Below are 14,003 nucleotides of genomic sequence, written 5' to 3'. Positions count from 1 at the left end.
ATCTGGGTCCAGTGACCAGATGTTCATCGGGATGACTGGAGATGGCCCAGGATGCATTGGGAGACCCTGGCCCTTTTGGGATAAGCTCTTTTCAGGTTCTCCCTTTGAGTAAGAGACCAATCTATTAACCTGAGCAGCGAGGAGCCCTTCATGCAAGGTCTGTAGTAGGGGCTGTGTTCTTATTGCAGTGGGTGAGGATCAAATCTCCTAAACTGAGGCTCGGGCTGACATCTCCTCCTGATCCACAGATTGCCTAGATAATCTGGGTAATCAAGGTAGCTCTTGATTGCACCAGCCACCTACCCACCAAGATTCCACCTTGGCAAAAATCACTTTACTTCGGGGTTATCAAAGCAAATTGCCCTACCAAATTGCATGTGAGACATGCAAGACATCTTATTTAAAATGCAGCCAATCAATTCCCCAAACTCCTACAAGATGCCAGGTGGAACTTTCCCAGGAAGCTCTTCTCCTAAGGTTAGATATAAGTGAGAGCCTCGGTTGTTGTGGGCACACATAAAGGACAGCTCCTAAAAGGGCTTTTTGCAGCCCTTGTGATCATAGGCTAGGATGTCACCTTTCTTTGCATAAATTATTGTGTACTAAGTGAAATTGCCATCTATAATGGCATTTCCCACTTCCTTTAACTGCGGTGATTTGCCATTTCCTTCTTCAGGTCATTTTCCAGATGAGGAAACTGAGGCAAAAAGGATTAAGTGACTTGCTCAGAATCACACAGCTAGTCAGCAACTGATACCTCACTTCCCACTAACTTTAATTGCAGACATTCTAGGATGAATCCAAGAAGGGAGATGTCTACTAAACTGAACTTGTTTAGAGTTCACAGAATCATAATATTTAAGAGTTAGAAAGAACGTCGAGGGGTATCTTGTTCAGCTGACATATAAAAAAAAATCCCTTCTGTAACGTACCCAGTGAGTGGTCATCCAGCCTTTGTTTGAAGTCTTCCAATGAGGGGGGATGATACCCCAATGGAACCTATTGTCACCCAGTGTAGATCATATTCCACTTTTGGACAGCTCTAATTACTGGGAAGCTTTTCCCTGACCTGGAGCCTAAAATAGTCTCCTTGAAACTTCTGCTCATTGCTCCCAGTTTTGTCCCCCTTGGTCAAGTGCAAGTTTAATCCTTGTTGCATGTGATGGTCCTTTTAAACATTTGAATACCATCTCTCCTAAACCTTTAATTTAATTGTTTCTTCTCCAGGCAAATCATCCACAGTTCCTTCACCCTACCCTCATATGGAGTAAACTCAAGGCCCTTTATCATCCTGGCTTCTCTTCTTTGGATACTTTCCAGTTAATTAATGTCCTTCCTGAAATGTGGTGCTCATTACTTATCACTGTATTTCAAATGATCAAGGCAGAGTATATATTTATTTCTGGTTCAATTAATCAGCTGCCATTTACTAAGTACTTGATATGTGCCAGTCATTGTACTGTACACTAGGAGCATGAAGATAAAAATGAAACAGCCCTTGCCCTCACAGAGCTTACATTCCATAGGGCAAGACAACATGTACACATTCCCAGAAGCTTCTTCTCTCGGCCCAAGATTTACTGACTATCTCACAGAGTTGACTAATTCAGGCCTTCAGAACTCCAAAGTCTTTTTTAGATAAATTGTTATCTAACCATGTCTCCCTTATCTTATGAATGTGAAGTTACTTTTTTGAACCAAGTGTAAAACTTTACATTTATTCTTAGTAAATTTCAGGTGGTGCAGTGGATAAAGTGCTAGTCCTGAGGCCGGGGAGATTCATCTTCTTGAGTTTAAATCAGGCCTCAGACACTGAGTAGCTGTGTGACTCTGGGCAAGTCACTTAACCCTGTTTGCCTCAGTTTCCTCATCTGTAAAATGAGCTGGAGAAGGAAATGACAAATCATTCCAGCATCTTTGCCAAGAAAATCCCAAATGGGGTCATAAAAAGAGAGAAATGACTGAAACATTTGAACCAAATTTCATGTTATGAGATTTGACCCAGTGTTTTAGTCTGGCAAGTTTTTTGGATTCTGATTCTGCCATCTGGTGTGTTAACTATCCTTCCTAATTTTGTGTCATCTGAAAATCTGATAAACAATGTCTTTATGGCATAATAATCTCATTTGAAATAAGTTTAGAGAAACAAAACAAAATAAAAAGACAAACTTTTGCATATGGTATAGGCACAATTTGGGTTGGCCAATTGCACCACTGTCATGGCAGCAATTAATTAATTGAAAGGCTGAGAGAATTCCTAGACTGGTCCACTGCCCCACAACTTGATGACATCCTTTTCCATTAAAAACATGTGAGGTCTTGCTTTGGCCCCTTCATCACACTTTGTTCTATAATCAGACAACTATATCATTAGATCCCATTCACATCTGAGGGCTTGTCCTGGGCTGTGACAGTTTCCAAAGGGATTGACTCTAGTTCAGGGTGATCAAGATGTGGATTCTCTCACCTTGAGCCCTGCATATTGATCATTTATCCTCAGGTAGTCAGGGTTAATTGCCCTTTGTCACTGAAGAAAGAAGCCACCTTCTAGTATAGTATCAAAAAGGAGACTTCCAGGCACAGAAAGAGAAATTAGTGGTAGCAACATCCTGGTCCTGCACTAACTCTTTTTTGTAAAAAAAAAAAAAAATTAATGCCTCCAGGATTAACACAGGCTAGGGCAACGATAATATAGAATTTATGCTGAAGAAGAAAGATGTGTTCCAGGAGACCCTTTGCCTACCAGCAGCAAACTATTCCCATCAGCTAACAGTGAGAAGAACTATACTGTGATGAATAGGGAGGTAGAAAGTCAGGTTGGGGGCAGATTTTAAAGGACTTGAAAATCAGTACAGGAGTTTTTATTTTACACTAGAGGAAATAGGTAGCAGCTAGGTGATGCAGTGAATAGAGCACTGAGCTTGGTATTAGGAAGATTCAACTTCATGAGTTCAAATCTGGCCTCAGATACTAACTAGCTGTGTGATTCTGAGCAAGTCACTTAACTCAGTTTGCCTCAGTTTCCTCATCTGTCAAATGAGTTGGAGAAGGAAATGGCAAACCAGTCCAATATCTTTGGCAAGAAAACCCCAAATGGGGGTCACAAAGAGTAGGACACAACTAAAAGATGATAAAACAACAAAAGAGGCAGTGGGGGGCAATGGAATTTATTGAGTAGGGGAGTGACATGGTCAAATCTGTACTCAAGGAGAATCACGTTGGCAGTCCAGTATGGAGGTTAGATTGGAGTGGGGAGAGATTTGAGGCAGGGAGATCAAATGGAAGGAAATCCCCAAGAGTTATAAAAACTTTCACTCAAGGACAGAGAAAGATGGAATCCAAGACTTCTATTAATGTGGGAGCTCACCTGGATCCGTGACCGTGTCCCTGGTTACTGAACCATAAACCCACTGCCGTGGTATAAAATAATCACTCTGGCTTCCCTGGAACTCAGTGGGCTAGCATAATGAACACCAGCGTCAGGCCCTTTCTTTGACCCTGCCTTAAATATCCCTGCTCCTAATGAGTGAGACAGAGGAATGATCATGAGCAGCTGCTCCTGGTGCCCGGCCAGCTGCTACTGCACCTGCATTTGGCATCCTGCCTCTTGATGTGTTTTCAGTCCCATGGAGACGGTGTATCCTTGATTCCTACATTGGCCCACATCGGGAAACTTGAGTCTTTCAAGTTATGTTCCTCATGTACTAACTCACCCTCATCCTGTACCCTCTTCACTGCTCACTGCTGCCACCATAAGCCCTGTCCTTTACACCACTGCTTGGGGGCTCCTCCCCTTTTCTTTGTGATAATCTTCCTTCCATTCCTTCCATCATAGTGAACATTCCACTCTCCTCAGCATGTTAAACATGGGAGCCATAGGCTGATGCCTGCTGTGGCTTCCTTCTCACAAATGCTGATGGAACACGTCTTTCAGTTCACACATGTGAGGAATCTAAAGCCCGGGGTATCTTGTATTGCAAATTAAAGAGAAGGTAGCAATATTGTCTAACAGAACATAAGCTCCTTGAGGGCAAGAAGAGCTTCATTTTTGTCTTGGTATCCTTAGTCCCTAGTACAGTGCCTGGTACCTAGACTAGAAAGGTTATGATCCTGTGTAGTGTTCCCCAAACTTTTCTGATCACAAACCTCTATCACTAGAGTCATTGAACACATATTCCCAATGCCAATTTATTTGTAAACTTTATACATATATATAATGTGCTACTTTATTCATAGTTATATGTCACTATAATTATGCATTGGCACAACTAGGAGGTGCAGTGAATAGAGTGCTGGGCCTGGAGTTAGGAAGACTTATCTTCCTGAGTTCAAATTGGCCTCAGATACTTACTAGCTGTGTGACCCTGAGAAAGTCACATAGTTCTGTTTGCCTCAGTTTTCTCATCTGGAAAATGAGCTGGAGATGGAAATGGCAAAGCTCACTAGCATCTTTGCTAAGAAAACCTCAAATAGGGTTATGAAGAGTTGGACAACACTGAAATAACTGTACAATTATAAAACTTGGGCAAAAAATAGACATTTTAAAAGGGTAAGATAAAGATGAAATAATGTTTGATCCTAAAGTGAATAGGGAGTCATTGGATTTGATTAATTAGAGGAGTAACAAGCTCAGACCCACACACAAGTCACTCTGCTAGCTGTATGGAGGATGCATTGCAATGACTAAATATCTGAGTCAGAGGGACCAAGTAGCAGACTATTACAATAGTGCAGGTGACAGGTAGTGAGGACCTAAAGGAGAACAGAGAGAAGAGGATGGTGTGGGAAATGTTCAAGGCAGCTAGATGGCAAAAGGGAAGAGCCCTGAACCTGGAGTCAGAATAACCTTAGTATCCAGATCCTACCTCAGACACTAACTGTGTGGCCCTGGGTAAGTCATTTAAACTGGGGCAGAAAGGGAGAGGTGGAGAGTTAACATAGACAAGGGAAGAAGAGGGAAGAAATGTGATTGTTTTGGAATGCAAGCTCTGGGAGAGTAGGATACACCTTTCCCCAACCTCAGATCAAGTAATCATCAAACTATTAAGATTATACCAGGGATCTGGAGCCTACTTTGGAGATCGCTGGTCTAGAGGACCTGTCAAGGAAATGAATAGAGAATGTCTTAGCCCCAGTGCTGAAATGCCCTCTTATCCAAAGCACTCTGAGAGGCCCTATCTGCCCTCAACTCCAGCCAGAAAATGAAAAGGAGAAGAGCCCTAAGGGAAAGGAAGGGTATTGTCCTCAGGTGGGGAAAGAGGAGCTGACCTCCAAAGCATGGAGGAAAGAGCAGATAGAAGCATAGCAGCTGCTTTAGAAAGTGCACCTGCCTCCCTGCGCTTGGGGAGGAGGGCAGAAGAAGGGAAGCATGATTAAGTGCCTGTTGCAGGTGGAAAGGAGCAAAAAGAGCGGTCTAGTCCTACCTTTCCAGAAATGCAGATCAGATGATTAAGAGGAGAAGCAGTGATCTGATACTCAGAATCACAGATCCAGGATTGAGAGCAACCTGAGGCCATCACATCCAACAGCCTCCTTTTACGGCTGAAGATCCTGAGGCCTGAGGAAGTTAAACAACTTTCCCAAGGTCATACGGCTCTTAATCGTGAGAGGGAGGAGTTGAACTCTAGTCCGAAGTACTATGCTGTCCTCATTCCCTGGGGCCAGAATGATCCCAGTGCTTCTGGATTCCATGCCTGCTTTAATTTGCATCTCTGTCTTCATATCATGTTGTTCTGCCTTTCCTCTGGGGAAGTAGTCTTGGAAGGTGGCCTCCTGTGTGTCCTCATTCAAATTTTATCTGTCTGTGCCTGAGTTTGGTGAGCAGCTCAGGGCTTTGGGTAGGCATATCACCAAGAAATAAGGGAAATGATGAGCCCAATGCCCATGGGCACAGCTGCCTGGTACCACACTACCCCCTAAGGTAAATTCTTTCCCTTGTAGGGTATGCCCAAAGTATGGGCCAGAGCCTCAGATTCCACTACCAGAGAAAGTCACTGCCCACCCTGCCCCAGTGCCAATGTTGTGGACAGCTATGATGGAGCCTCTTATTCTTCTCTTGTACTCTACACCCTCTTCTTATTTTTTTACCATTTATCCTTTTTTCTCATGTATCCAACCTCCCTCTCAGTTCCTCACCACCCTTCCCCCACTCCAGTCCATTTGGGGCACTCCCAGACCTTGTCCCAGGACCCAGGGGATATCCGAAGGGAGTCTCCAATGCCATCAGCAGTAGATGAGAGGCAGGCACTGGGGCTGCAACAGGGGGACCTTGGCATTCCAAGTTGGAATTTTAAACAGTCTCCCCCAAAATACTGCTGTCATGAAACCCATAGAAACACACAACCAATTTGTACCTTAGAGGCTGCGTCTGCCAATCTATAAATTGAGGAGAATTTGGAGGCCCTGTTTCTGAACCTAGTCACAAATACATTAACAGAGATTTTGTCCCATTGAAAGCACTTGGGGTTGATTTCTTCTTAGTTGCTTCATGGAAATCGATGCATGCTATCTTGCTCCAGACTTCCTGATTTGCTGTCAATCTGTATGTAAACTAAGGTGCATTTTAATATCAAGGAAGCATTAATATGCTTCTGAGGCTTGACAGAAGGGATAAGCTAGTTAACCCGCTTAGGTCGTTCATGTTTCCCATTCTAAGAAACACACTCAGAATATGACATAAGAGAAGATTCTTCCTCATTCTTTCTATAATTCCCCCTAACCTGCACTGAAGGAATATCCTGAGCCCTACAGCAAGACATGGCTCTCTCCTAACTCATAGCGTTCCTTACAGTAGCCCTCTTAGTCATTTTTATCAAAGCAAAAAGGGTTTTGCCTCATTTCTGGGTGAGAAGGCAGGTTAAACCATTTATGTTTATGGGGCCATGGGACAGACAGTGCAGCAGAGGGAGGGCTGGATTTGAAGTCGGCAGCCTGAATTTAAATCCCAGGTCCGTCACAATGGGAAATTTGCTTAACCTTTCAGGGCCTCAATTTCCTCATTTGTAAAATGAAGGAATCAAAATAATAATATAATGACAACATTTATTTGGCACGTTAAGGTTTACAAAGCTTTTCTGATTTTATCCTTATGACGACCCTGAGAGGTATTTACTATTCCTATTATTATCCAGTTTTACAATTGAGGAAGCTGAGACAGAGGTTAAAGTGACTTGACCAGGGTCACCAAGCTAAAAGTATCTAAGGCTAGATTTGAACTTGGGTCTTCCTGACAACTGATCCAATGCTCCATCCACAGTATGACCTAGTTCCAAAGTCCCTTCTACTTCTAAGTCTATGACCTTAAAAAAGTTTTATAGGCAAAGAAATAACATTCAGTAGGAAAGGAAGGAGAGAAGAAAAAAAGCATTTACTAAGACCTATTGTATACCAGGCACCAGCTAAATGCTTTCCAAATATTATCTCACTGAATCCTCACAACAACCCAGGGAAGTAGGTGCTATTATTATGCTTATTTTATAGTTGAGAAAAATAAGGTAAATAGAGGTTGTGACTTTCCCAAAATCACACAGCTAGTAAGTTTCCGAGGCAGGATTCAAACCCAGGACTTCCAGACTCCAGGCCCAACAGTCCATCTCCTGTGCCACACAGCTGCCAAAGTAAGCAAAAGGACATATGGGCCCAAAAATGCCTAGCATCTTCTACCCAATCTAATTTAATTAGCATTTCCAGAATGGAGAGCCAAAAGATAGTCATTGCATGTCTTTACACTTGTTTTGAGTGTCGTTAACTTCAAGTATTATTGAATGCAGTTCTTTGGTTGAACATGTACCTCTTCTTGCTTCCCAGATGAACAGTATCCCTTTTTAGAAAACAGTTGAGTTGTACAATACAGTCATTTTCATCTAAGTGTGCTATGTCTTAAGTGCCACATTAATGTATTTTTTCAGGAAAGCACAGTACAAACTTTGTCAGCCGATACGACCCAAGATTTAACAGCTGGATCCAGCTCCCACCCATGCAAGAAAGGTAAGAGCATTCTTTGTGTCGTCTGTGCTATCTCTGCCTGTCCCACAAACAATATTCCCCCTTTGGTGTTTTCAAAAATAAAGCAACCAGAGGCATCTTTAGTGATTAGAGTGCCAGTCCTGGAGTCAGGTGGACCTGAGTTCAAATTTGGCCACTGACACTGTATGACTCTGGACAAGTCACTTAACCCCATTTGCCTCCCCCCCAAATAATAATGAACAAAGCAACTATAAAATTAATCAGCAAAAGACACAGGTTTTGCATTTATCTAACCAGTAGAGTCAATCAGTTTATCAATGGGCTTGCCAGGTCCATGGTGAAGAGAAAAGAAAGCTAAACCAGTCATTCACTTAGTGGAATTACTGTGCAAAGAGCACTGGATTAGGAGCAAGAGGGTCTGTGTTCATATCCTCCCTCTATGACATGTAGGTGACGTTGGGCAAGTCACTGATTTCTCTGGTCCTTGCTTTTCTCATCTGTAAAATGAGGAGGTTGGGCTGGACCTGACAGGTCTCAAATATATGATCCTAATGATTGACTCCACTTGTTCTTTAGTCAATTTAATTCTACAACACTTCAGTAGACATTTATTAATCACCTACTATGTGCAAAGCACTGTGCTAAGGTAATTGAGATACAAAAATAACACTGAAAAAAGTCTCTGCCCTCAATAAGCTTAAACCTTACTATGGGAATGCAATATTCACACTTATAAGTAACAAAATGACAAGCAGCCTGGCATTAGTGAATACAGAGTTGGCTTTGGAGCCACAAAGTTCCAATTCAGATATTACCTCTGTCATCAACTGGCTATGAGACTGTGGGCGAGTTCCTTAACTTCCTGGTGCCCCAGCCAACTCTCTAAAACTCTAATGTTCAGGTCAGTTGTCATGTGAAAAGAGCAGCTACGTGGCACAGTGGATGGGTTCAGGAAGATTCATCTTGCTGAGTTCACATCTGGCCTCAGACACTAGCTGTGTGACCCTTGGCAAGTCACTTAGCCCTGTTTGACTCAGTTTCTTCATCTGTAAAATGAGCTGGAAAAGGAAATGGCAAACCACTCCAGTATCTCTGCCAAGAAAACCCTAAATGGGCTCATAAAGTGTTAAAGAAAATTGAACAACAAGAAAGAAGTATTTACTAAAAACAAAAACAAACAAACAAAAAGGAAACTATAAGAAACCTGCCTTGATTTTCTAGGGAGTGGTATTTGATATGAGCTTAGGAGAAAACTGGGGATGCATTAGTTTATCAGTTCCTATTTCCCTAGGAGGACAAGAGAAGAGATGCCAAAAACTAAGATCATAGAGTCAGAGCTGGAAAGGGTGTCCAATCTCTCCATTTTATAGATGGGAACACTGAGGTGCAGAGAATTGAAGTGCCTTGCTGAACATCACAGCAGCTGTGACTTGAGGGCAAGTCCACTTGTGCCATCCTGGAATAAACCCAGCCAAACTCTCAGACACTCCCAGAAGTTGAAGCGACATGATTCAAACAGCAGCAACAAAGGAAGCTTGAAATTTAATTCCATAAACATTGATTAAGCCCCTGCATGCTTTGCTGTGTGGAGGGACAGCTGGGTAGTAAAGTAGATAGAACTCTGGGCGTAAAATCAAGGAAGCCTGTGCTCAAATCCAGCCTCAGGTATGTACTTGTTGTGTGGCCCTGGGCAAGTCACTTAACCCTGTTTGCCTCAGTCTCCTCATCTGTAAAATGAACTGGGGAAGGAAATAGCAAATTCTTTGTCAAGAAACCCAAATGGGGTCACAAAAAGCTGGACACATGACTGAAATGACTGCATGACAAATACTGTGCAGAACACACTGTGCCAGGTTTCAAGGATGCAGAAGCAAAACCAAAACTCTCGGGGAGATTGCAGCCTTCACACTTTTTGCTCATCCTTCTGCTTTAATGTTATAACCTAGCCTGTCATGAAACCCAGAGGAACAATGTTTGGGGGTCTTTTTTTTTTCATTTGACATATTAAACTGCTCCCTTACATATCCAATTTCCCAAGTCCACCTTTTACAACTCAAATCTCAAAATCAGAAAGGGACAAAATATCAAATGGAAAGTACGCACTTGCTTTTTAAAGAAGATACAGAAGGGGGCAGCAAGGTGGCACAGTAAATAGAGCACCGGCCCTGGAGTCAGGAGGACCTGAGTTCAAATTTGGCCTCAGACACTTAACATTTACTAGCCGTGTGACCTTGGGCAAGTCACTTAACCCCAATTGCCCTGCTTTCCCCTGTCCAAAAAAGCAAAATAGAAGAAGTTACAGAACATACTTTGCTTTCTTTCTTTGCTGAAATTTTATGGCCTCCTCCTAGGCATGACCCAATGTTGGCTTCCTAAGTAAGGGGTAGTTTTAGGCATGCACGGGACTAAGTGATGACAGTAGCTTTCAGAATCATAACTTTCTTAATTGTAATAATAATAATGATAACATAAAATTCATTTAGCATAGTTCTTCCTGCAATAGGAATCTTTTGTCTTGAGATGCCTAAGTTAGACATTGGAATTGGTACAACTCGTAAGTGTGATGATAGTCATGATGTTAAGATTTCATCATCTCAAAAGGAAAAGTTTCCCATTTTTTCTCTTGAGCTTGATTCCTAAAAAGACCTACATCCATCAGTTATCAATGAATTAAATAGAATGAAACCATTTTATTCATATATGCATATTCACAGGCTGGAATTTGGGGCACCATTGTTTCTTTCCAAAGTGACAGATGGGTCTACTTAAGCAAACATTAGCTACAACTTTTTTCCTCTGGAGGGAAATACAAGAAAGTTTTTGCATCCTTTTTCTGTCTTATCCATTCCTTCATGATCCTTTGTTCTCCAACAGTATTTTTAAGGAAAATATTTCCTTCTTAAGTAACCTCTATTGTGTCAATAAGCTCCTCAAAGGTGAATTACAAATTAAAGAGAAATCTCTTGATGATACTCTTGATTCCAAAATGTGTATTAGTGCCACATGATGATATGAATTCAGCCCATAAAGATATCCCAATCCTTACTTAACTCCTTACTCTGTGTAATCTAGTCAAAAGTTACTTCCAGGTCACAGAGAATATAGTCTTGAAAAATGATGCGATCTAATGTATTATGGGCCTCTTATGTCTTTTTATGTAATATAGAATTCAGACATTCTTTAAGACATTATTCTAATCAAGGTAGCTTTCTTAGGAGCTCTTCACATGAGCTAGAAGCCCCTATCCTTAAGATCTTTCCTCAGTATAGGCTATATGGCCTTCTCCATGGGCTTTATGATCACCATTAATGTTATTCTCTCATTCTGCCTGATAATCACAACTATTTAAAACAAGGCTTAAAAAATACAAAGAAAATAAAAGAAATTTAATCTGTTTTGAAATGTCATCTTCTCATCACAATAGTCCCCTTTGCTGGGGGCTTTAGACCAAGATAATTAACCTTCATGCCTTCAGCCTGGGATGCATAACTCACGTTGTGGTCAATTATCTCACTGTAGAGCCCCTAAGGATGGGAAGTATTGCTGCAAAACCTAATTAGTAATTTTTTTTAAAAAATGTGTATTGTTTACTTGATAGTCCATAATGACTTCCTCTGAGGCATTATGGCCTATCATGGCAGGGTCCTACTTAGACAATTTTTAGCAGATCATTGACCTGATAAAAGGAGCTGCCATGGTCTGCCGGCACCCGGCAGCCACCGTTGACAGGATGGACTGTTTAACGTTTCTTTCTAAGTCATTATGGTCTATCATGTCAGGTCCCTACTAAGAGAATTTTTTTTTAGATTCAGAACAATCAACTCGATAGACCAAATAAAGAGCTTCATCTAGCACTGAGTGGGAAAAAGCAGGTCTCACAGAAGCCCATCCAGTTTTCAAGTCTCAAGTCTCCTATGGGTCACTTTATTCAGGCAGTCAAATGAAATGTTACTGTTATCTAAACACTTCCACTTAAAATAACAAACAAGATCCCTAATCATTGTGGATCAATCAGCATACAAGAAAGAAAAAGAGAGGGTGGGAGGGAGGAAGGAAGGAAGGAAGGAAGGAAGGAAGGAAGGAAGGAAGGAAGGAAGGAAGGAAAGGGAAGGAGGAAAGAAGGAAGGAAAGGGAGGGAGGAAAGAAGGGAGAAAGGAAGGAAGGAAAGAAGGTAGGGAAGGAAATAAGGGAAGGAAGAAAGGAAATAATATAGGAAGGAAGGAAAGAAGGAAGGAAGGAAAGGAATGGAGGGAGAAAGGAAGAAGGGAGGGAAAGAAGAGAGGGAAGGAAGATTAATTACGATTTTTCCAGTCAGCAATATTTGCTTTAACTATTTCATTTATTAACTTTAAGACTACGAAGGGCGAGAAGAAAAATATAAGAGAAAGAACATTAGGACCTGGTGACCTCTGTTCAAATCTCAGTTCTCTTGCTTACTATAGTATTATATTTTTTAGGCAAGTCACAATTTCTCTGGACTTTAGTTCTTAAGCTATAAAATAAGAGAGTGGGCTTAAATGGCTTTTAGGGTTCCTTATAGCCCTAGACCCTATCATCCTATAGGACTGCTATATCTTCCCTTTTAGAAAAATGCTCAGGGCAGCTAGGTGGCACAGTGAATAGAGCACCAGCCCTGGAGTCAGGAGGACCTGAGTTCAAATCCGGGCTCAGACACTTAACACTCACTACTCTGTGATTTTGGGCAAGTCACTTAACCCCAATTACCCTGCCTTCCCCCCCTCCAAAAAAAGACCAAAAGAAAAATGCTAAAGCCTAGATTATCTACCCTACAGACCACTTGAGGAATGTCTTAGTTATTCACAATTCACAGCCTATGGGCTTCATGGAGTAGAATATTTGAAAGGCTGAAAAGTTTAACTTAAAGTAATGCTATCAGATAGTTTGGAACCCAAAGTCTTTAGAGAAGTGAACATTCAATTAACAAGCCTTTGTTAAACGCTTACTGTGTGCCAGGCTGGGGATGAAAAAAAAGGAAAACAAAGCAGCTCCTGACCTCAAGAAGTTTATATTCTATGAGAGAGAGAGAGAGAGAGTGTGTGTGTGTGTTTGTGTGTGTTTGTGTGTGTGTGTGTGTGTGTGTTTGGGGGAGAGAGGACAGGAGAAGTGGAAAGCAACATATACCCAGCTAAGTAAATGTAAAGTATTTGCAAGTTGATTATAAAGTAATTTCAGAGATGAGAGAGGCCCTAGAAACTCGGTAGATGTATTGTAAGGAGGTCACCCCAGTAATGAGCCTTGAAGGAGGATAAAAACTCTAAGGGGAGATAGAAGATCGAGCACACCGGAGACTGGCAGGGACCATTGATAGATATGTTTTGGTGTTTTTTAAAATATTAAGTTCTCCAAAAACAGACTTTTTGGACACCATATCCATGTATCATGGACAGAACCACAGACTCTGTTACACATAGTGAACTCCTCGAAGGGAGGGACTGTATTTTTTTCTTTGGGTTCCCAATGCTCAGCACAGTTCCTGACACATAGTAGGTACTTAAAAATTGTTTGTTGAGTAACTGGTGTTTCTTAAGTGTAGTTCATGGACATATTCATTTTGGAGTATCCAGATTTTTTTTAGAGAGAATCAAAATCTTTTATGTTATGATTTCTATATAAAATTGAATAGCAAGTCTTGGCAAGTGAAACAAATTTGATTTTTTTTTTCATTTCACTCCTAACAGTGACACTCTGTGGATAAAGTTAAGAATACATGTAAAGGATCAGATTAAGAAAATATTAACTAAAACCAGCAAGTTCTGAGAAGTTCTCTTCTTTTGTAACAGATAGGGATAGGACTAAGGGTAGAAATGTTAGGAATTCATCATAGGCGAGAACAAAAAAACAAAAGAGGCTCTCACATGCTATTAAAGGGAAATCTACTTCAAATGGTATAGAATCTAGAATTTATAAACATATCTGGGTTAAAAATCACAATACCTAATATCGTTTGTTAGTTTAAATAGATTTTGGTCATACTAGGAAAAGCTCCAACATGCATATGTACATGCACACGTACATCC

The 14,003-nt window shown here is 41.2% G+C and overlaps 1 protein-coding gene across 1 annotated transcript in view; it reads left to right on the top strand.

Annotated features, from left to right (window-relative positions):
* KLHL14 (kelch like family member 14) overlaps window positions 1-14,003 on the top strand; it is a 156,873-nt gene that overhangs the window by 124,280 nt on the left and 18,590 nt on the right. Inside the window, exon 6 of the mRNA XM_069099540.1 lies at window positions 7,908-7,986. Coding sequence (XP_068955641.1) covers window positions 7,908-7,986 — 79 coding nt within the window. The remainder of the gene's footprint in view (window positions 1-7,907; window positions 7,987-14,003) is intronic.

This window comes from Petaurus breviceps, unplaced genomic scaffold (assembly GCF_028583685.1).
Source record: "Petaurus breviceps papuanus isolate PSGF00001 unplaced genomic scaffold, PetGlider_PUasm1.0 38, whole genome shotgun sequence".
Lineage (NCBI taxonomy): Eukaryota > Metazoa > Chordata > Mammalia > Diprotodontia > Petauridae > Petaurus > Petaurus breviceps.
This window is presented reverse-complemented; position numbering and strand designations above follow the sequence as displayed.